The sequence below is a fragment of the Hippocampus comes genome, unplaced genomic scaffold, assembly GCF_001891065.2.
Source record: "Hippocampus comes isolate QL1 unplaced genomic scaffold, H_comes_QL1_v1.1 scaffold261, whole genome shotgun sequence".
Taxonomy (NCBI): Eukaryota; Metazoa; Chordata; class Actinopteri; order Syngnathiformes; family Syngnathidae; genus Hippocampus; species Hippocampus comes.
The window spans coordinates 7,206,211-7,230,030 of NW_017805824.1; the positions used below are offsets into that span (position 1 = coordinate 7,206,211).

Sequence of the window (23,820 nt, forward strand, 5' to 3'; positions counted from 1 at the left end):
CAACAATAATTGTCACTTTTTTTCGTTTTTTTTTTTTAAGAAATTCAACATTTACAGATATATTACATCTACCCTAACCTCAACATGACAACAATCCAATTTTTTAACATTACATTATTCATTACTATTAGACCTGAAGATGTCTCTGAAAGAAATGAAACATACTTCAATAAAGAACTAAACTCAAATGACACAGTGGAAAGAGATACTCAGAGACAAAATACTTCAAAAACAATCAGCTTTTTGCACTTGATATAAAAATATTCCGTGGTTAAGTAAGGTAATTGTAATGCGTTGGGTTTTGGATGAAATTTCAGGACGAGCTTAAAATGTAGTCAAAACTTTATACATTAACTGAATGTGACCTTCTCGAAGCTTTTGAATGCACATGTCCAACTGTGGGCAGCACCGTGAGCGAAGGCCACATCGGCCTCACAGAGGTGCACGGTTCGATTCCGGGTGCAGCCTTCCTGTGTGGAGTTTGGATGTTCTCCCTGTGCCTGGGTGGGGTTTCTACAGGTACTCCGATTTCCTCCCACATTCCAAAAACATGCATGGGAGGTAAATGTAACACTCTAAATTGTTCCCTGGTGGGATTGTGAGCGCGAATGGTTGTTCGTCTATGCGTGCACTGCAATTGGCTGGCAACTGGTTCAGGGTGTCCCCCCCGCCCCTTGCCCATCCTATTGAAAACGTGTGGGATCAGCTGAGTCACCATGTTGAGACTCGCACCCTAGAACCTCAATAATGTCTCATGATTAAGGGCTGCCCTACCTACACACACACACACACACACACACACACACACACACACACACACACACACACACACACACACACGCACATATACGCGCACGCGTGTGTGTGTGTGTGTGTGTGTGTGTGTGTGTGTGTCACATTGTGAATTTGATCTTAAACCTTATGGACTATTTATTTATCTTAAAAGCCACAGAGACCTTAATCTTTTCCCGTGTAACACTTTCTTGAACTCAAATGGCACTTCTAAGCTCCAGATGGCAGAAAACAGGAAGCAAGGCAACAAGATGTTTGTTTGTTTTTTTTTTTTTTTTTTTTTAGGGGGTTGCTATTGAGACTGAGAACAGTCAGGGAGGGTTTGATACAAGGGTGTCACAATAGATGGCATTTTGGTCACTACACTGTACATATGGACTGGACTGAATTTTACAGTTGCTTTATGGCTGTTAAATAGTTAAATGCAACTATTCTCTAACCATCTGACATTGTTCGCAGCGTACAGGGCCCCTTGGCAGGAATTACATACAAGCTATCTTGGTCCCTTTGATGGTGATATCTCCCTTGTAGTATGGAAACGTAGCATGTAAAACAAGTAAGTATAGTCTCTCATGAGCTCTTGGCACATGAACACAAACTTATAGCTCCCATTGCCCAATTTTGCCCAAGTCCGAGCAACATAGCCCCCCTCCCCCCGAAAAAAACAAAAAAGATAAATATTTGACTTCAACTACCCAGCATGAGCTGGTGTTCCGGGCTTTGTACAGTATTTATATCTGTATAGACTAATAAGAATTTGTGTGACATTAAAATTCATTAAATAAATGCGGAAAATACATTTTGTAATCAAGCAACCACTGTATACATTGATTGTTAGGAACTGTAAACTCACAGAGTAGCTAATTGTGAGATTCAGGTTCAATGCAACATCAGCTATCCCTGATGTCATGTTTTCTTCTTGTAGGACAATACAACAGCTTCCCAGCCTTGGAATTATTCACTGACGCTGCAGTCTGTGACATTTTCAAACATTCCCTTTGCTCTGTTCTCCAGACCAGTGTGTTCTCCTCTTGGTGCCGAGTGTGGAGCTGCCAAGGCACCTTTGTGAGATCTTGAGTGGCTGCTTTGGCCACAGAAGTGAAGCTCCTTCCACTAACCATCTTGTGCCTCTACATTGGCTCCAAATGGTGGGGGACACACTTAACACGGCACTTGGGTACAATTCTTTGACAGGTTTTAAAGGCTAAGTAAGCGTGCTTTCAGGGCGTGTCCTCATTGGGTCCTTCACACCATGAATTCATTACTGCCGTACAACACCAGCTGCTGCTGTATGTCGGGTGGCTCCCTGCTATGACCACCGCTTTCTCTGGTATGCCTCTGGGATACATGTTTGCCCCCCCTCAGTTTCTGTTTGCCTTTTTCTGGATTAAAAGTGCCACGGCTGGTAAACTGTGGTCTTTCATCAAACACGCTCTCCAACTCTGCTGTAGGACTGCAGTTGAAACTGTCAAAGCTGGAAGCTTGAGGTGCATTCTGAGCCTGCGTTGCACCTGAGCTTGGAGGGGGAGACTTTGAAGTGGAGTGAAACCAAGAGCCACGGCTGGTATTAGAGATGGGGGAATTCGACGGCTGGAAATGTGATGATGAGGAGTAGGGAGAAACACTAGAGGAAGAATCCACTGAATCCAGAGAGTCGGGTTGCCGTCTCAGAGTGCGATGCCGTGGGCTCTTTCCATCAGACCTCAGGGACCAAGGGGAAGTAAAAACGAGACCTCTCTCTGAAAGACAGACAATTACGTTTTTAGAGAAGAATTTCTTTATGACACATGAGGGGCAAGTCGACCAGGGTGGATATATGCACAGTTTCTATACAGCGACATACCGGAAAGAACGGAAATGACTTCAGAGTCCACATTCAGGTTTTCAGAGCTGTCAGCTGTACCGATAGAGGCCTCCGACTCAAGGGTCTCATCGTCTGATGCTCGTGGCTCCAGAGTCAGCATCTCGAAAGTCAGCTCCTCCCTGTAGGAGCAAGCACATTCACATTAGCGTGTGAGCTGAGGATGCATCATTAGGTCCTTGCCAATTATGTGCGGTGACAGCATTTACTTCTCTTTTTGCAGATTCTCAATTTGCTCCGTCAGCACTTTCTCCTCCTGCTCCATTGCTGCTTGCTGATGCTCAGAGATTTCAACCAAAGACTCGTTGCCCTCGCTCTCCTCTTTTACGGTATTTGTCAAAGACTGAAGTCGCGGGCTCACAGGAGGTGTAGGCGAGTGCAAGCTTAGACGCCGAAAGTGACCTTTTCCCTGGAAAACAAATCAATGGCATAAGAGCACATTTCAGGTTATGTGAGCGCCAATGGGAGTCCCCAGGTAGTGCACCTTAGCTCCCATGCAGAAGGCAAATTCATCAGTCTGTGGGGGAATTTTTTTTGCATGGTGTACTGTAAGGTGTCGTCTTTCGAGTAAAATGTACAGGTGCAATAAATCTGAATAATTTACAATATCATAGAAAAGTTCATTTTGTTTCAGAAGTTCACAATTAAAGTCAAACGCACAATTCACTACTTTGGATTATTTTGTAGATTTAATTAATACAGCTAATTTCTTGAGCTGGGGAATTTGGGGTTTTGGTTAGCTGTAAGCTACAATCATCAAAATATGGGGTGAATCTACATAGTACAGTATTCATACATGTTTACTTCTTTTTTTAATGGAACTAATGTCATGAAATGTGTTTTCCAGGTTACTCTCACCGACTGACATGCACGTGTATTATTTGTGCAGATGACACAAACGCACTATTTTACATTGGATGACATTGGCAGCATTGCCAATAAGTGTGCAAATCTGTGCCCACCTTCACATTTTAGATTCTAAATGTCCCAAAACAGTCAAAAGTTTATGTCGTAGTTACCAAGCAGCAACAAAATAGAAAACAATTACAACTTCAACTACAAACCTGACAGAGAGAAAGTATTATTATTATTATTAATTATTATTTTAAAGGGCAGCGGACTTGATCATCACTTTGTTCTATTCTTGTTGACAGTATATTTTTTCCTTTTAAAATAATCTTTACCCAAGTCATATTTTTTCCATGATAACAGCATACATTTGCTCAATTGGTAGAGACCCCCTACAAAGCTTGCGTTCTAACTTGAAACCTGAATGAAAGGCTCTCTTCACACTCATTTCAAACCTTTTTCATGCATTAGAACAGTGGTTCTTAACCTGGGTTCGACCGAACCCAAGGGGTTCGGTGAATCAGTCTCAGGGGTTCGACGTAGCCTCTGCTGTAGAGGTTAAGGCACACCTGACTCAACATGTGAATTAGTTATGACACGCCGCTTGCCCATCACTGGCTGGTTCATTTTGTGCACAATTAAAAAACGTATATCGGTAGTTTATACTGATACTAATTGTGTTTACTTTTTTCAGTTTTTAATAAATGTGTTTTTTTTATGTCTTGTATTTGTAAAAAAAATCATATTTTTATTTCTCACTAATAAGGTGTTTAGTGAATGTGCATATGAACTGGTTGGGTTCGGTGCCTCTCACAAGATTAAGAACCACTGCATTAGAAGTTGTTCCGGACCACATCATGCAATCGTACTGTCACAGCCACCCCAATCCCTTGGATGGGAACCATTGGAAATGCAGTTGAGCATAAATACAACACCCACACACCAAACCATAAAACAGTTGAGGACATAACAAATACACCACTGATCAACATTTACTTTACCTTTTTAGGTGCATTTGACTGTGGAACAGACATAAATACGAAATGGGAAAATTAGAAAGATTTTCCCTGACGTGTCAATGCAGCTAGTTTATTTTACTAAGTTTTATAATCATAACATATGACAGCGATTCTAAGCAGCTGTCACCTAACGTCGGAAAAGAGGGGCCAGCATAGCATACCTATGCACCTAACATTTTGCACCAAACAAAAACATTTTGCAAAACAAAAAAAAAAGCTCACAAGTTTGAAGCATGGAGTTCACATTCACTTTAACATACTTGAGCACTTTGAAATATACAGTGTGTGTATATATATATATATATATATCTGAAATACATTTCCAAATATTTTGCTTTCATGGCTCTCTTAGTCAATATATATATATGTGTGTGTGTGTGTGTGTGTGTGTGTGAAGTTTATTATAAATCAAATGTATTATTAGAATTACGATCAATCTGACAGCTTGCACTATTGCACTGCACCGAACCTAACAGCTCAAAGTAAATGTTACAGTGCAAGTAAGGGACATGATCGGGAGGATTTGAAAAGGATGAAACAGCACCGAGCAGAAGTAAACCGACGGGTTGCGAAGCTTTTTCCAAAAGAAAAATACCCGTCGTCACAATTTGATTATACCATTGATCTTCGGATGAAAGTCAGTCTGCATTTGGCCTTATTTTCAGCAAACTCCAGGGTGTTGATGTCCTTCAGTCGCACTTTGTACTTTGTCATCTGTTCACAAATGACAAGTTCGACACACCTATGGAAGAACAAAAAATACACCTTAGTGGGGCTACAAACATTTCCTGACCACAAGAATAGTACACTAGTCCTGTATTTTCACTTGACGACAGATAGAGGTTACTTACGCTGTGGTCTTACTAATGTCCTGGACACTCTGAAGTGGATCAATCGTGTCTGGACAGCGCAGGATACAGGGAGCAAAAACTATAGCCAAGGCATTAGCTGACATACGGTTTGTCTCCTCTTGTAACGCAATCCTGAAAGAGTGAATACAGGTGTCTGAATATTCCCATCAGGAATTCATTTTAAAATGTTCAAAATCCACATTCATTTACCTGACAAGATGAAATATGAGCCGTTCCAGTGTGTTCAGGTGGGTCCTGCTTAGCTGGTCAACAACTGAATACACCCCTCTTATCATTTCTTTTCTATCCTGCAAACCTGAGAAAGGACAACCATTTTTATTTTTCGGCACTCGCAGAATGTGCCGCGGAAAACATGCTGCTGACTTACCCATAGCACGTATAAACGCCTCATATAGCTCAAATGTCATCAGAGGACTCGGCAGGTCTCGCAGCCACTGCTTGAAGACACTAGCAATGACGTGGATGTTGTAGTCATCCAGATTCATGCTCTCCACATCTGTGGCAACACGGAGACGGCACAGAAAGCCAAAACAAAGTCAAACGTGAATAAGCACCCATCTTGGAGTTTTTTTGGTTTCAACATCCATTTTTCAACACCTGTAACTGGTTGCGAAAAGTTACCTGTGTCAAGTCCCTGTTTCAGTTCTCTAATTTTATTGGTGGAGCCCGATTTTCGATAGATTCCCTCAGTGTAGAGGCCGTGCATCTCGATGTAGTTGATAAGCTTCTCCACCACAAGGGGCACCGTTCGCTCATCATTTGTCAGGCGTAACACCTCAACACCAAATTGTCTCGGGGAAAGCTCGGGGTCGAACTGTTCAAAGAGACAAATATAGCGCTCAAACAATCACGTGCATGCAGACAAACCAAATACCACAGAAAACAAGGCACACTGCTAGCTTGCTAATCGTGCCGTCAAAAATTACTGGCTTGAAGAAGGGATCTCTATTACAATACTGTATTAATAATGCATAAAAACGACATACAGGGTAAAATATCAAACTTCAAGTCATTGGACTTGTGTCTGGCTGACTTACCTTCTTACTGCATTTGGTGGTCGTCTTTTGGCAGCACTTTCTGTGGCAGGCATAACGGCACACTGGGTAAACACAGGCAGAAAAATCAAACACACTACTCCCGTTATCCATAGAAAGGCAGTGCCTCCTCATCTTTCAGCAAGTCCAGTCAAAGACAAAAACTGATTGAGCAGGGAATGGCAGTGTGGAAAAGGACAACTTGTGAGGAGAGATTTCTGGAGTCACAGAGCCGCAGACCCCATGAGACCAGTTGAAGACAATCCGATTAGGGCACAGGAGGGCGAGAGGACCGGATGGGACTTTCAAAGGGCAGACTCACTCAGACACTGTGTACACTATGCGCATTTTGTTGCGCATGATCACGTGAGATCATGAGACAGTCTGGGCTGTAATGGTAGCTGCATTAATACAAATGTATTATCTATGACTCATCCAAAGATAGCTACTTAAGTGTTATTTTAGGTCGTAAGTAATCTAGTTTGTGGTTTTACCACATGATCTGTTAAGTCAAAACCCTGTTAACATTTCCAAGAGTTTTGGGGCAAAAGCGGGCTTGCTTGTTTTTGCTGAAATGACAAACATGAAGTTCTTCAGCAAGATCAAATGTTTGGTCCATTTTTAGTTTACTTTTAGATTACTTTCAGAAATCACTTCACTATTTTCACCAATTACTCATTTAAAAATCCATTCTTCAGTGCGCAAGCTTACTCACGTTTGCAAACACAGGCACGATCCATCATCCAGATGAGCGATGAGCAGTATTCACAGTATGTGGGGATGCTGTATTGGGTGGACTTGAAGATATGGCCATGATGCTCCTCCACCTGTATGTCGGAGCGGAACACACACCTTTAAACAAGGTCGAACTGCACTGTGCTGTACATGATATCGACGTTTTGGACAAAGCTACTGGAAAACACCTCTCAATGAATTATTCAATCAAAGTTTGCCCTGAATCTTCAATCTCCGGCATAACAACACATTTTGGACAATTGTATGCTTCCAACAGGGAAGAGTAACAGCCGTTTCTGTTGCCAATACACTGAGCGAGAGCCATACTGGCATGAGTTACAACGATGTTGTATGATGAGACCCTGTTGGCTTTGCAAATTAAATCCATGGATAAATTGACAAAAATTCCCACTGACAAAAATCTTGTTCCTGTAGGAATTAATGCAAGGTGTCTTCACACATGCACTGAAAAACACCGTACATTAAATACAGGACACCCGCAAGTCCTAATATTATTACCACTTGCAGTTTAGAGCCAATATAGGGTGTGCGTGTCAAATACTCGTATTTATACAATGACAGGTAGTTAAGCTAGTATCATGTTAATTTATGTAATATGTTTACAACCATGGTTGTAGTTTGCAGTTGTGTAGAGTAGCGTAAAACTTTACACACAGTAACAGTATCATGCTGAGATATTGTTGACCCTCTCATACAAATGAGGTAAACCAAATATTCGCGGCAGCTCTCATTATGAGTTTTCCACCTCGGCAAACTGCAACCCCGATAATGAACATACTGCTAAAGGAAGACCTCTTTGACAGTGGGTGACATTTTTACATTTGCAAAGGCAGATTATTTGATACAGTATGTAGACTAGATTTCATTCTCGTGCGCTTCTGGTGGTAAATTTGTGGCTGGCACGTTTTGTTAACTAAACACGGTATGTATTAGGTGCATTAGAATATAAAGGTAAGCATTCTTCCTTTTAATGTTAAGATAAATATGATATCATGGTGATGCCAGTGGAGAAACCTACAATGTCTGCATCTTTCTTCCTTCGCTTTTTGCGTTCAGGTTTAGGTTGCTGTAAAACAAACACAGAAATCACAGACATGAGCCTTTTTCTTTCACCTCGCTTCCACACCACTTAAAATACTCACAATTACCCCGCACGGCTAAAATGTACGAGTTCACAATCACAATGAGTATCCTTCAAAAGTTTGTGATGGCATTACCTTAGGTTGTGTGCTGTCCAGAGGTTTATACTCAGTCATGAACTCATCCAGGAAGACTTTAAAGGTGTTAACCCAAACTTTGACAGGGGACTCTCTCCAGTCCCTCTGCTCCTGCCGCATGGTCTTTTCCAGGATTTGCTCAAACAGAGCGTAGAGATCTTTGTAGCGGATGCTCTTACCATCGTCCATCTGATGTCAAAAGAGCACAGAATTGATCGAGTTGCCATGGAAACAATTATCCGGCCAAAGGTGATTGAATTTTACGGTGCGAACTGTCCGTAATTCCTGTAAGATTCCATACCGCCAGGGCTGTGGAATAGGAGTTGAAGATATTCAAACGGAATTCCTTCAATGCTTTTTTGAATACGACGTCCACCATGGTGTCCTTCTTGCTGTCCTCTGTGTCCAAGTCGTTGATCTAAGCAAAACATCACGGGTAAACTACGTTTAGCCCAAAATGTCTTCCAGCACAACAATGTCTTATTATCTATAACACACGCCTTGAAATTCAAAAGAAAGATCAACATGTTACTAATGCTCACAGTGGCATTAATTTGGGGTTCTTACAAAAACAGCTATCTTATCCTTGAGAATTTTATGAGAGGCATTTCATGCAGTGCTCCACAATAGCATGAGGCGCATAAATATGTGGACAATTGACTGACAACAGGGCCAAATCCCATTCGGACACTTAAATATCCAAATAATGCAGTATGTGACCATCACTGAAAGAATCGATGCGCGTGCGGCCTTACCTTCTTCATGAGAAAGTCATTCATGCTTCTGTAGTCATGGGTGCAGGTGAGGATCTGCAGGCCATCGCTGGGCCACTGAATAGGTTCCGCAGCCACGCTGCTGATCTTTACACTGCGCCGTCGTTTCACCTTGGGAGAAGGTTCCTTGTTCTCTTTCAAGTCTCTGAAGCCACGATCCCATGTCAGGTCAGGACTGCAGCGCGGCGATAGGTTTTCTTCACCTGATAAATGGGACATTGTGATAGCACCGTTTGGAATCTACAAGTGCGGCGAGGTTCCATTCTGTCCACACTCAACCACTTTTAATGGATTTGACTGAAAAATTAAACAAAGCATTAAACTGATCTTAAAGACCTTCTCTTAGCAGTGGCCCAATGTCTCCAGAGTCTCCGTCCAGGGAATCAGTCCCACAAATCAGCTTCTCTCTGGCGATCTTCTTATCGCTGTGCTTGGTCTTGCCCCAGAAACGCATCTTTCCACGAACTCTGCAAAAAAATTCCAGAACAAACACCTGCAAGATAAAGACTGTGAACCATGCGTAACATTGTTGTTTCAAATGCACAACATGTCATATATAATTTCCAAGATCAGGAAAACAACAAACCTTCCGTCCTGCGAGTTCTTGCGCAAAGATCCCCCTTTTCCCAGATCTCCTGATGACATAACTTTGTGTAGATCCTTTTTTTCCTCTGAGCCTGCAGGCTGAAATTAGAATGTGTGAGAACATCTACCAGTATTGGGCCAAACATGAGACGTTAGTCTATGTCACGGCCTACCAGTAGGTGGCAGCATTACAGTACAGTCACACATCCTTTTCCAGTCTCGTATCGTGCCTATTTATCACCCACAAACAATACCCAATTATAACTGACTCCTATAGGAACTCAGAGAGTTAACAAATTTGGCACCACAAATTTGGACAATGTTGAGACAGCTAAAATTGAAATAAGACTACATAGACATGCACGTTTTGCACCAAACATTTCCAACATTAAAGAAAAACTCCATAAACACCTGTGAGAGAAATAAAGGCAACGTTATGTTAGTGAACCCACAAAAAAATTTAGTAGTAGGCCGGGGAAAACACATTTGAGAAATCGCCCTCCTTCCATCTCTCGCAAATTTAACATTTACGGTTGATACATATCTCTGAAAGTGAGGTTTAGTGACCCTGTGATTCATAATTCATTTCTTCTTCTCTAGGACAGGTTGTGTTTCAATACAACATGTTTTGAGGCGTTTAAAAATGTGTCTTCCTCTGAGTCATTTGAATCAAACAGATGTGGAAGCTCAGGACAAAGAAGTGTGAGGTCTCTACGCTGTGGGGGTTAGGAGAAAAGAAGCAGAAGTAAAGAACGTAGCCAAGGCCAGCGATGGCATCGGTGGGGCCTGTTACCATGTCGGAGTCACTAAAACAGGAGCCTCCTAGGCCTTCCTCCGTGGAGCTCTGCTTGGAGAGGGGTACAGGGGAATGTTGGGGGCTGGTGGCATCATAGTCATCCTCATCTGAATCGCCCCCAACAGAAAGGATGGGGGCGCGGGTGAGGAAGTCGGAGCGAGTCCGTGACATTCGGGCTTTCTTTTTGTGCCCGACTTTTCCCACCTGGAGTTCACCAGAAGTGATAAGAGCATGTTGAAATAGCAAGACGATCGAGCCCCGTTGCTCTCATAGCCCTGTTCTTCTAGTTGTGTTTCACCACTTTGGTGTAACACAGAAATAGGACACCCGAAATATGAAAAACACAACAACAACAACAACAACAACAAAAACCCAACTATGATTCTGCTTACATCACGTGTTTTTGCTCCTTTCGGCAATCTTGAAACATATGTCGGCCCCTCTGTGGGTACAGCTTGAGATGTAGCTTTGGTGACGTTAACGCTGTCGAATCTGAAGTGAAAATATTCAAGAAAAAAAAATAAATAAAAAGAGGCATTATGCTAATTTAGCCAGCAACTTTACCTAGATAAAGAAAGATTCAACAAAATGAAATCAAACAAACATTATGTCTTCTCTGGCTCGAGAGGGAGCCCCAAAGAAAACATGTCAATAACATAATCGAGGTCCGTTTGGTTCGGAAAAACAAGACTTCAGTCCTATTTGCAGAAAGTAAAGTTTGCATTTATAGGGCAAAATTATGTTGTGTTTTTCAGTGTCTTTTCCTAGTCCCTTGGGGATGTAGTGCAAATCACCCCAAAAGTAAATTTAGGAATCAGTTTAAGCAGTTAGTCATGTATGCACACGCATAATCCAATCAAAGTTAATAGTGTTGTATAAAATCTTTCTTGACTGAGATGAACATGTTCAATTTTGATTGAGTTTGGTTTTCTCAAGATAACCAAAATACAGGGTGTTACATATAAAAAGGACATTTTTTTTTGGAGGTGGGGGGGAGTTGGCTGTGGCATAAGAAAAGAAAAGGGGGAACGGTGTCTGTGCAGGGTTACAGTTTGTTCGGCAGGGGCTGAACAGCCAATTTGACTTCCATTGTCTCACAGGTGGTACGCATATTGAACATTTGTCAATGCGCTATAAAGCTTATATTCTACCATATGCTAGTAGGATTTTTGATGCATAAATAATTGATTATTCAACATTAAAAAGATTTAGTGTCATTTTCTGGGACACTTACTCACTCAGACATGTATATTTGCCCAAAAGAAATGAAATACGGATGAGCGGAGCACTGCATTGCCACACTTTCATCACCCAAATATTGCAGGCAAATAGTGAGTAATGCTGAGATTATTATTTTTTTTCTAACTAATGATTTAAGGACTGTAACTCTGGTTAAAACTCTCAGCATTGACCCAAGTAAAGTAGATTATTTTGTTGATACTTACTTAGCAAATGTTACTTTGTCCTTGGGAGAGAAGAAGATGTTTCCCGGCTGGGCTGTCACATTTACTGTGGAGCCCTGACTACGCTGCACTTTCTTGGTGGCTGCTGTCACTCTGGTTGTTCCATCTTTGGACTGCAAGGTGAGTTTGGGTGCCCAGCCCTCCGCAGCAGACTTGCCCTCCTTATGCCTCTCCGTGGGGGCAGAGGCAGGTGGAGGACGACGTAACTGGGGAATAGCAGCACTACAGGGGACACCCTCCCTTTGTGGAGAGTGTACCAAAGGGTCAGACGATTCCGACTGGCTTCTACCGTGAGGAACTATCCCTGACGTTCCCTCAATGAGCAGAGATCTGGGTCTAGGTGGCTTGCTAGAGGCGGCAGTTCCACCAACATCGTGCTCACGCTGCCGGCTCTGTTGTATCTTCCGCAGAGCCTCCCCTCTCTGTTTCTCAAACAAGTCTCTCTCGTGCTGAAAAAAGAAAAGGCGCTGACGCTCTAATGCTTCTTTCTGTTGTCTTATCTGCTCCATCATTTCCCTCTCATTCTGTTGTTTCTGATGACGCTGCCTCTCCTCCTTCTCCTCGTTCAGCTGCACCAGCTTCTCCAAGACAACCGGATCAACCTGCAGGAGGCCAGTGGAAGCAGGGCAGGGTGCGTGAGGCGCCAGAGCTGCAACATGCCCTCGCGTCTTCCTCTGAGACCCCGTGTCAGAGACCTCAACACAGGGACGGACCAGCTCGCTCAACTCTTCGCTGAGTGGGCTTTCTTTCTGCATACTGATGACCACCACCACCGGCCTACGTGTTGACTCTTGCCTTTCTTTTAAAGTTTGAATGGTGGGAGTTGTCGAGACAGCAATCTTTGCATTTTGTTCAGGTGGCACATTTGGATGACTAGGAGTGACAGTGCTGCTTTCATTAGCAGGGACGAAAAAGGTCGGGAGGTAGTTCTCGAGTTTGGACGGATGTGTAGCGTAGCCGGCAGGTTCCGTTTGTTGCTGAAAATGGCTGCCAGGATCTGAAGCCGGCACCCTGTTGGGTTGCTCTGTCTTTGGGCTTATGGAGAAAGCCTCCAAACTTGGTTCTGACAATGCTCCGAGTGAGCCGATTGGCGAGCAGAGGTCCTCGCTGTCAGTCACCTCCTCTGTTGCTTTGGGAGCATCCTCAATACTCAAGAGTTCAAAGCTGCCTTTGGAGCTCTGACTGTCAGGTGTGCCTTGTGGTGAACACAGAGGGGGGGTGATGGAGGGCACCAGTTCAACAGACCAGCGCCTTTCCTCAGAGGTGGGCGAGCTCTCACCACAGGTCGCGCGGACCTTGAGGAGCTCCAGGCTGAATTTGGCTTGCTCCAACTCTCGCATCCGCCGGCTCTCTCGCTTGGCCCGGGTGGCTTTCTGGCTGAGCTCTTCGGTTGCTCTGAGTTTGTCTCGCACCGGCACTGTGGCTGGAGTGACTGAAAGACGTGCCTCTGAGTGCCATGTGGGTGAGCTGGCATCTTCTCCTCTCATTCTTTCCTCTTTGAACTCTCCATCGGTGCTGCCAAGGATGTTGAGTGTCCTTTCCTGATACTCATAGGAGTTGTCCTCCCAAGTGCTGAGGTGCAAACCCATGACTCCCTCAAGGGTCTCCTCTTCTGGTGAAAAGCTCACCTGTACATTCTGTAGTTGATCCTTCCTCTCCCTGAGCTTCTGTTCGGTCAGTTCTCTGAACCTGATGAGTGAAAGGACATGGAAACAGGTTAAGCTCATTTAAAATGTGATTTTTACCATCTTAGTTGACATTCTATTTTGAATACAGTTCAATGTATAGCAATCAAACGTCAACTAACTTAAAATGTTTTCACTACACCGTAAAAAAACACATCTTAAACACACACTTTAAAAGATAAATTATTGAAATGTATGGCAACAATGTTAGTGAGCACAACAAAGCCAGCAAGATGTTTGTTATAAAACTATTTGAGTTTTTTTTTTTTTAACTTAGCGTATATCTTTAATACAAGGGACAGCTATTTCTGTAAACTCTTATTTCTTTGTTGAAAATGTCGCAAAGACAATTTTCATATTAGCAATAATTTAAAAACATTTTGTTGAATTGGCCAACTTAAAATTGTGTTGAAATCTGATGCTAACTTTTTTTAAAGTCTAGATTTAGAGGCTGATGACTTTTTTTCTTTCAGCAGATCAGCTGATTATAGAGCTGACTTGTGTGCTTGCATAAGGGCTCGCTCACACTGAAATCGGTTTGAATGCTGACCATTGACCAAGTAGAATCTAAGACCACTGTGCAGACATTCAATCTACTCTTTCCACCGGCTTGCGTTACAACTATTGTTATGTTCAACTCGGTCAAGTTAAAAAATGTTCACAACACTGTTGTGATAATCGATCACTACAGACAAATCAGACTTGGCGTTACAACTACGAAAATGAAATCGGTGTTTCACACCTCTTCCATGTCTTACCGTTGCCGAGCAAGGTGGCCTCGGATTATAGCCTGGAGGTGAACCGCAGCAGCATAGAGACGCAAGTAGGCCTCTCTTGCTCGATGACAGCGCCAGGCCGTCTGAATGACCAGAGCTGCCGAACAGCGTTGGCACAGCCACAGTCGCCATGCCCTCTGAAGCACCAGCGCAGCCTCTTTCCACAAACTGAACCTGTGACGCTCCCTGTACCCCCGCCAATGTGTCTGCAGGCACAACGCTGCCTTCCCATGGGCATTCTGGTCAATGTGCACTTCCTCGGCTTCCATGAGTCGGTACAAGTGCCACCATTTCTGTTGGCAAATAAATAACGCTGAATATTATTGCCTTTTAATTTTAATGTCAGTTCTTGTCTTTACATGGAATACACTGTTGCTCATGAACTTTTTGGAGTTCGTTCAATCTGAGTAATTAGCAAATAATGTCATCATTGCACCAGGTCAAAAGGGATTTCCAGTGTATATAACATGATGTGCCTAAAAAATAAATTATTGAAACTATGGGCAATGGTGTACATCAACATGGACTCCTTACAGAATGGGAAATTGACAGAATGACAAGATGAGGCTGAAAAGCTCAAAAGCAAAATAATTTTGGTGGTAATCAAAAGAAAAACATTTATTGTATGCGTAGTTTGTCAGAAGACAGTGGCGATAGTGTTAACAGTCAGATTATACCGTATATTACTGACATTTTAGTTTGGAAATAATACAAAATCAACAGATTGCAAACTAAGTCTGTTTCGAAAAAGAAAACTGCAAACAGCAAAAAAGCTCATGGTATAATAATGTAAGGAACGTTTTCTTGACAATATTTTGAAATAAGTCCTCTTGAAATGCGATTTTATAAATTTCTCATAGCAAAGAATCAGAAGGCAGAGAAAAATTAAACGGGGGAAAAAATACTTTTCCCTTATTTAGAAGACGGAGGGGGGGAATAATCCATTGTTTTTTTTTCTCCCCAAATATAACCAATTCACAACTAAAAAAAAAAACAAGAAACAAAAAAGAAAACAAATACAGGCAACGTAAAGTTGTAACGAATCCAACCAAAGCAGACGCAGAAGGAAGCATACCTGGATGCAGACTGCCGCCGCTCTCATTCTAAGAAAGTGTTTCCTCTCCAGTTGGGCTCTAAACTGTCGTTGCAGCACAACGATAAGCCTGAGAACCTCACTGTGGAGTTGGGCCTGCAGCTGCTGACGCGCTGCCTCCCGCAGAAACACCTGAGAGGAGGGAGCACCATAGAGTTAGCGTAAGGTAACAAGGGCTTAATAAAGGCAGAGGTTGGAGACTCCCCCTTAGTACTGCAAACTGTCGCGAGCAAGCGCACACACAAACTTCAGATATCTGACACGTGGCCACAAAAATGTCAGGTATGAACTTGTAATTATATAAACAGCCTCCTGAAGACATGGACCCTTATCCATGTTGACGACACACACCCTACCAAATATGGGGCACTGCCTTCATTACATAGTCACGGTAACAGTTCTGATCCCTCGCTATCCCTCCTTCATGTCCATATAATTAAATGTGCAAAGCATTTTTTTTATCCATTTTCTTTTTACTAAATCAATGGCAACATACGTACAATACAGTATGTACAAATCCTAAAAAGCTGTGCTGTGACAGCATGAGCGATAAATCGTTATTGAGTTTCACTGTCCTTGTAGCGTTCTGTCAACATATTTTGCTCGTACCTGAAGCTTAATGCGCCCTTATGAACGACATCCATTGCTTCATATATCTGTGTAATATTATTGGCATATCACAAACAGAGGCTATCGAAGAAGCTTCGTATACGAGAGTGACAGGAGAGGAAGGCCCAACGATACCATTGTCTTGCCGACTTGATACCCATCTGTTTCCAGGTCCAGCTGGTCCAACCAGTGCTGGATGTCCTCTCTGGTGGTGCGGATGCTCTCTGGGAGCAGCACATAGAAGTGATGGACAAAATCCTGTTTAGAGCAGAAAACAAAGAACAAAGAAAATGTTTATTGGTTGACAGATCAGGTTATGTTCTGGTCTGAGCGTTACATAAAAAAAAAAATTGTTATTGAAAAAAATTCATTTGAGGATTGTTTGCATAAAACACTTGAACAATTACCAAGTACCAAGTACAACTTTATTGTCAAATGTTCTGTATGTGCATATAGCACAGATAAAATTTCCTCCCTCTTAAACAGACAACAGACAACAGGAGGAGCCGCTGTGGGTGCCTGCGCCGCCATCAAAAGAACACTTAACATGAAATGACAAAATAATACAACACAACACATAAAACCATTAATTGTGTGGCCTACGTCACAGACCTAAGTAACAGACATTGAGTGCACCTGATAAAGCCCACACTTGAGCAAGGCCCAAGGCTGAATAAAAGCTGCAAGGGAAGAAGTAATTTCAGGAGAACGCCTACGCTGTTCATTTTTGCATCACGGTAGAACTATGCTCAAGCCCACTCTTCAAACTGAGGCTCAATTGTGTGGCTCCAATACACGGCATCCTGAGCTGTTGGGGGTGGATGGGGAAACTGATGCCGTGTTTATACAATTACAAGCATGGGGAGTGTTGCAAAATGGTGAGGACAATGGACACGCTCTGTCCTAAGGAGTCAGGGTACGATCAAATCTGTGAAAATGATATCATGCCAAGGATATTTGTCATTAGTGCTGACCGCAGCGCTAAATACGTCTGGGCGAATGTCTGGCAAATGATGAACAGTGACGCTCAAGATATCTATAGGGGTGTTCACACGGCAACTTTTACTCCGGTGTAGCACCGGTGCTGCCCCCCCTAGAGCGTTCACACGTACAAAGTTATACCGGTGTAGCCCCTGAAAACAGCTTAAATTTAACCCTGCTCAAGAGGTGGTTTAAAAATTTACTCCGGAGTAAATGCTAGTTTGCGGGGCGGCACCGATATAAAATGGGACGTGTGAATGCTACAGGGGTAGACTCGCTACGCGTGAGAAGAGTTGATTACGTACGGGTAGAATGCATTGCTTTCGTGCTCTGTTGTACTTCCGTCATCTCTCCTTTTGTAGGTGACTGGACTGTCTCGGAGTTGTTTGTGTAGTTTGTTCCTTTGTTGTGTGTTCACAAACCCCCCATAGAATTTATTTTGTCATTTCCTCTCTTGAATTTCTGTTTGGTGCATTAATTTTGTTTTTCTGAGTGTCATTGAAGTCATCGTTGATTTACCTTTTCCGGGGCGGTCATTGAACGCCTCTCGAGCAGAAAGCACGGAGACGGAGAAGGAGAAGGACGTGCCTGTAGTTGCTTGAGTTAAACAAACTAATAAAGTGTATGTTTTAAAAAGAACCAACACGACAGCTCTCTTTGTTTCGGAGCTGCAACACTTTCTCTCTCTCATCCTTTTACGGTGTCTGATAGACCACAGCGTTGATTTGTCTGGAGAACAGTGGCGGAATCTGGTCTGTCAAGGAGGGGAAGCTCAATTTCGGCCTACATCATAAAATGTGTCCGTTTATTTATACGTGAATTCTACTCTCCGTTCCTCTTCAAGAAAATGATCTGTGACCCTTTGGTGATATAAGTCAGTCTGCGAACACAAGCAGCTACAATAAAACCCACCAGAAATAAAAGATCAATTTGTCGCTAGTCGTTTACAACAAAGAGAGTGTCGCTCAGATAATTAGAAGAAGTCTCCAGTTCAACTCAGAACAGAATGAGAATTGAAAAATGCTCCCACCATGCCTACACCAAAATATCGGTGATTGGCTCATTTCGCTGTCAATCCAAAAGAGATTCAGCCTCAGAGAGATCATCCAATCATCATGCAGAAAAGCTCAGCGTCCCGCCCAGCCCATAAACGCCCACTGTCCATAGACTCCCAGAGACGCTGAGCATCCGATGGGCGGGACAAAACCAGCATTTATCCAATGACTCGTCTTATTTCAATGCATAGGGACAACCGACACTGAACTCTCTCGACGCCCAGCGTCCGCGCGGTCGACGCTCAGCGTCCACACAGTTTAAAGCACAGTGAAGCTGCGGGAATGAATGAGAAGAGAGTCGCGTCGTAACCAGTGATAAGAAGCTGATTCGGAACAAAAGTTGAGCGCGTTTTAGCGCATATTTAGTCAATGACATGTACACACAATTGTATGTACACACATGTATTTGATCGCTTCTTTTTGGACATTTTAGGGGAAGCTGAGCTTCCCTTGCAGTCTTAGAGCAATCGCCTCTGTATTGCACGGCCGCAGAAACTGTCGTGTGAATGCAAATGGGGCTGCACCGCGGTTAACACGCTTCTCTTTAGTAAGCAGCTTCATACGTGTGCACGCTACACCGGTGTAAGATATGTCGCAACAAAATACATTTGTGCAGCAACGATGCAAATGTGTGCCGTGTGAACACCCCTTTAGTAACCTCATCATAAAGCGTACTTTCATGAGTCTCACTCACCTCACCCAACGAAGTTATGGTAATTATGTACAGTACACTACCATCCACAAAATCGGGTCCACCTCCATAACACATTGTTAGAGGAATCTACGAACAGAATGATATCACGTTTAAAGTTCCATTCAATATGGGCCTGTCTAGACGTGTTGTGTATTTAGCGCCCCCAAATGTCTGCGCGCGAGGGTGTCGGCCGTCTCGGGAGGAGGCTCTTTGAATCCATAGTAATCACATTACTGCAAGAGTGCGAACAGATAGAAGGAGGCTAGACTCAGTCAACAGTTTAGGAACGAAGTGTTTTAGGACATCAAAGGACCGTCTGGGAACTGGTCGTGGCCCAGGCGACCATTTATCATCTGCGAAGTCTGCGATTTGTTTATTCGTGGGAGACGGTGTTAAAGTATCTGTGGTTCAAAGCTTGACAAAAGCTAATCACATCGCCGACCGAGGGGCCGGACTGGGGGTGTGGTATGCAAATATCAGGGGCAGTGTCTTTCTTGTATTTTGCAAATGTAAACAATAAAAGTCCGATGAGGAGCACCGAGTGTGATCGCGGAGCAACTGCCCGCCTTTCGCTCTGAGAGATCCACTGCCGTCGGACTGCACCAACAACCTTCCCTGAGTCGAGTTGTTCTGTTTAAACTTGTCCGGGTATAACTCTGACACACATCTAATCACATTCAATATACTCAGCTCAGAACAATCTTCAAACTGTTGTTTCATGATGATGCACTGCAGTTTAAACTGCTTAACTTTCAACGGCAGTACATCATAATGGAAGGTGTTTCTTCAAGGTGCCGAGTTGAAAGTTTAAAGATGCTCCTTTGTATACTTTGGTTCCAAGTTGAGTTGATATTTTAAATATTACTGCATTACTCTTAGCTCAAATCAGTTCGCCACCAACCTCTGTCACCAATCAAGGCACGTTTGCCAGGGAAATTGAAATGCTGCCTTTTTGCTTTAGTTTTTGTAAACCCTGCAGATAGATAGATGTATAATTAAAACTGATCCAAAGTGTCTCACATGCCTGTCTGAACCGCACCCTGTTGAAAGTCACTAAACGAACCTTTCTTCGTGTTTCTGATGCGCTGATTGAATTTAGGTGGACCCTATGAAGTGTCCAGTAAATGTAGAGTAGTGTACAAAATCAGCAAATAGCACACCATATTTCTAAAATGCCCCTCCTATTACAACCCAAAAATCTGCTTTACAAACACCGGTGGACCGCAACCAACCTAAGGTGATAGCACAGTGAGTGACAGAAGATGTGTATCTTGAAATGAACACACTTCTTCTTGTTGCCTGGATCTGTATTGGGAGCTATTATCGAGCTAAGTTCAATAATAATGACACCTTTTCCTATCCTAACTTTGATTGATGACACTAATTAGCAAACAGTGATTGTTTAGCTACTTAGACAACTGACAGCTCAAACCTCACTAACTACACTTTGACAAGATCTAAAATATTACGATACATTGACACAGTGGCTCAGGGGCATATTCTCCAATATGCTTAAGTCGGAAAAGGCGCACTGCTGCATATTTTTTTTTGACTTTACAGATTCTCCCATCTACTTGGGTGTGTGACTTAAGCCCCGTCATGAAATGTACATACTCTGGGCGGAGCGACCTTGGAATGAGAGCAGTCCCGGACAAATCTGTCAGTGCGCGTACTCTCCCATGGACTTAAGCATCTTTTCTCTTCCACACTCCAGAGGATGTACTACGGTGTAGCGCCTCTCAAAGGTGAACTATCATATTGCACGTTGAGAGTCATTTCATAGTTGCTGAGGGCGGGATGACTTGTCACCGGCTGACTCGCGTTGACGAGGTGAAGGGTTGGTGGCGTGGCTCACACCTGGCCCATATACGCTCACCGACTGCCCGACGTCTGTATATGTGAAAATCGACTTCATATCACATTAATCCATCAAGCGTTCAGTCATGAGCACCGTATTCTGATTAAATTGCTTTTATGGATTCATCAAAACGTGAATGGAACAACACATGCTCTTCAAAGTAGCTAGTAGATGAGCCACACACACACACACATCCCTGGCGAGGATCGATTAACTTCCGGATCCACTAGTTTATTTCATATCGTCCAAGGGGATCTCTAAGGAATTTCTGTCACAGGAAAACGCCACGTTCTGGAAATTAGGGCCATCCTCATTCTTCACCTAATCACACCTCTTTGGTGGTTGAACATGAATTTCCAGGTTACGCATGGTGAGTGTGTCAGAAGCCTAGAAGCCTATTCCTTTTTTACATTTTATGAAGGCTTTGACACAAATTTACATCCAAAACCAAAAAATGGCAAGAGATGAAAGAAAGCTATGAGCCACCAACACGCTGGACTGACATCATTCTAACACATTTCTATGGCAGAAAGTGAATTGTATTTGAGCGACATCAGCAAAAAAAAAATTTGGGGGGGATCAGACTTCACCACTCGAGACTTGTGGAAAACTGAGTGTCAAATATCTTTCAAGCTTTGGGGGATTTTGAACAGTCAGATTGATGGTACATCTGTGTTCTGGCTAGCACATGCTTGCAGAGAGGGAAAAAAAATGTTAATATGATACACAGATGCACCCCGTTTACTGGCTAAACTTTGGCCCGTTGAGGGTTTTCTTTCTGGAGAGCAATTCTAAACCACAGATAACCATCAATTTTCAACATAAACTAGTCACATTGTTCACCACTTAGCTTGTGGAACAGATGAATAATGTTTTCTGTGGCAGGGGAATGGGGAGTCGAGTCGTCTTTCTGAATATATACTGTACTCTTTTAAAGCCTCGTTCCCACTGTTGGGTTCAGTTCAGTTCAGTATTGCACATTTTTCGGCAATGTAAAGTAGTGTATTAAAATACACCACTGGTCACACTTCCACTCATAGAATCATGGCTTTCATAAAGATTTAACAAGGCTTTAACAAAACACAGCTTGTCCTCTTGAAATAAAACAGCCACAAACCAAGATGAAAGAACACAAAATGCTTTATGTCGTTAATTGGATCACATTGCTCTCTGAGTTCAATGGCAGGTCACACCACTATGTCCTCACACTAGTCACAAAAATAAAAAATAGCATCCAAGCCACCATCGTACCATGAAAGCCAGATTCGATTTTACTAGTGGTGGTAAAAGTATGACCCACGGGTCACACACAACTGACTCTGCTCTTTAATCAAGCCCACTGGAGCATTATTATTATTGTTTTTTTTTTTTTTTATTCATTCATCTCATTCAACAATTGGTGAACTGATTTACTGTAAATAGAACAACAAATCTTTGATGTATACTGGTACATTACACATGATTTATTATGTAATTGGTTAATTAATTATCAGACTAATTCAACATTATAATTAGAAATCAGACTGAATAATTATTTTAGTATAACAATTCACACATATATATATATATACACATACATACATACACACACACACACACAAAAAATATATAAATAAATTTTCATTGGCCTTTCTGTCCTGGCCACACCCTATCTCCACCCCCAACCCGTTTCTGAACAACTTGACCCAGCAGTCTGTTTTAAAAATATAATGTGGCCCTTGCGTACAAAGGTTTTTCCACTGCTGTGCCATCCCATCCCAAAGCACATGATAGAGAGCTCGACTGAAGTACCCCACTTTAAAGTGTATTCCGACTTGATAAGGGTTTAAATAACTGAGGGTCCACATGTCGTTGCTGCAGTGGGACAGTGACAGCAATGTTACCTTGAAGCTGTACTTGACGTTGTAGCCTGATTGCCGGATGCGCACAGTCTCCAGCATACCCGTGTAGCGCAGCTGCCTCAGCACCAGGTTGTCATTGAACCGCAAGGGCAGCTGCAAAATGGAAAGTGGAAGTTTGAGGAACGGAAACGCATGGAGAATGACACAAGAGGGAGCAGCAAACGGCGGAGGGCGAAAAGAGAAGAACAGGAAATGATCAACAGCTCTCGAGTACTTCAAGGGATATGGACGGAAATGCTTTGGGAAAAACTAAACAATCAAAGTGGCTGCCGTCCAAGTTGCTCTTGCTTTACCTTCTCAGCATTGGAACGGATGCACTTGACAAAATAAGGCTCAGACTGACCCAGGGTCTCCATTAGCTTATTGAGAGAGGCCTGCAGAATAGCACACATACACAAGACATCGAATGAAACAATCAGACCGAATAAAACCTGTCACACTTTGCTGCTTCTTTTAGCAGTCGTCGCCAGGTGGGACTTGTCAGTTGTGAATCACACTCCCCCCCTCCCCCACATCTCCTAGTTAAACTATTCTTCTTCAAGATAACACCGATGTAATCATAAACAATGTAAAGACGTGGTTTGTGCCGTATGTGTGTGTGCGCGCGCGAGCTTGTGTCAGCTGCAAGAGGAATTCAGCCTCTGCCTCCTCCATGGGAGATTAAAGCAATCAGTACAGCACAGGATGTGGGAAGTGAAGTCATCCACGCAAACGGGCCAGCAGCTCTTATTGCACCGCTACCAACAACCATTTCTCGCAAAGAAAACAGAAAATCAGCAAATAGCAGTTTGTGCTTGGTTTTCTTAACTGTTCAGTGGAAACTCTTTAAAGTCGGGATCCCCTGACATTTTCCAAATGCTAATTCAACCAAATCTTTCCAGTAAGATAAACTCTCAGTTCACACTTAAAAACCCAGAGGTCTATCTCTCATCAGGAAATGCATTACAGGGCATATCTTGTTGAGTATTAGCAAATTCAGTGAAACTTCAGAAGCGTAACCATGTCGAGGATTTTTGCTGTTTCTTCAAGATGAACTAAACACTATTCAGTTAAGGCGGCACAGTAAGCTACTGGTTAGCGCCTCCGCCTCGCAGTGCAGAGGTGCGGGGTTCGATTCTGGCAGCGGCCTTCCTGTGTGGAGTTTGCATGTT

General features: G+C 42.9%; 1 protein-coding gene across 9 annotated transcripts in view; it reads right to left on the reverse strand.

Annotated features, from left to right (window-relative positions):
* Positions 1-917: 917 nt before the first annotated feature.
* The window catches only part of myo9aa (myosin IXAa), a 96,849-nt gene continuing 73,946 nt past the window's right edge, over positions 918-23,820 (reverse strand). For 5 of the 9 annotated variants that reach the window (XM_019886659.1, XM_019886656.1, XM_019886661.1 and 2 more), the window contains 25 exons: positions 22,963-23,043; positions 22,652-22,762; positions 16,316-16,438; positions 15,554-15,703; positions 14,461-14,771; positions 12,000-13,706; positions 10,947-11,046; positions 10,552-10,758; positions 9,760-9,857; positions 9,510-9,640; positions 9,156-9,376; positions 8,702-8,818; positions 8,401-8,589; positions 8,202-8,249; positions 7,143-7,254; positions 6,431-6,492; positions 6,015-6,207; positions 5,761-5,889; positions 5,583-5,688; positions 5,373-5,504; positions 5,140-5,263; positions 4,504-4,521; positions 2,863-3,062; positions 2,636-2,775; positions 1,304-2,531 (listed from right to left, as the gene is read on the reverse strand). In XM_019886659.1, the coding sequence (XP_019742218.1) occupies positions 2,038-2,531; positions 2,636-2,775; positions 2,863-3,062; positions 4,504-4,521; positions 5,140-5,263; positions 5,373-5,504; positions 5,583-5,688; positions 5,761-5,889; positions 6,015-6,207; positions 6,431-6,492; positions 7,143-7,254; positions 8,202-8,249; positions 8,401-8,589; positions 8,702-8,818; positions 9,156-9,376; positions 9,510-9,640; positions 9,760-9,857; positions 10,552-10,758; positions 10,947-11,046; positions 12,000-13,706; positions 14,461-14,771; positions 15,554-15,703; positions 16,316-16,438; positions 22,652-22,762; positions 22,963-23,043 (5,304 nt within the window). In that variant the 3' untranslated portion in view covers positions 1,304-2,037. Of the gene's footprint in view, positions 2,532-2,635; positions 2,776-2,862; positions 3,063-4,503; positions 4,522-5,139; positions 5,264-5,372; positions 5,505-5,582; positions 5,689-5,760; positions 5,890-6,014; positions 6,208-6,430; positions 6,493-7,142; positions 7,255-8,201; positions 8,250-8,400; positions 8,590-8,701; positions 8,819-9,155; positions 9,377-9,509; positions 9,641-9,759; positions 9,858-10,551; positions 10,759-10,946; positions 11,047-11,999; positions 13,707-14,460; positions 14,772-15,553; positions 15,704-16,315; positions 16,439-22,651; positions 22,763-22,962; positions 23,044-23,820 lie in introns of all 9 variants that reach the window. The other 4 variants (XM_019886664.1, XM_019886657.1, XM_019886663.1 and 1 more) reach the window with 3 other exon arrangements.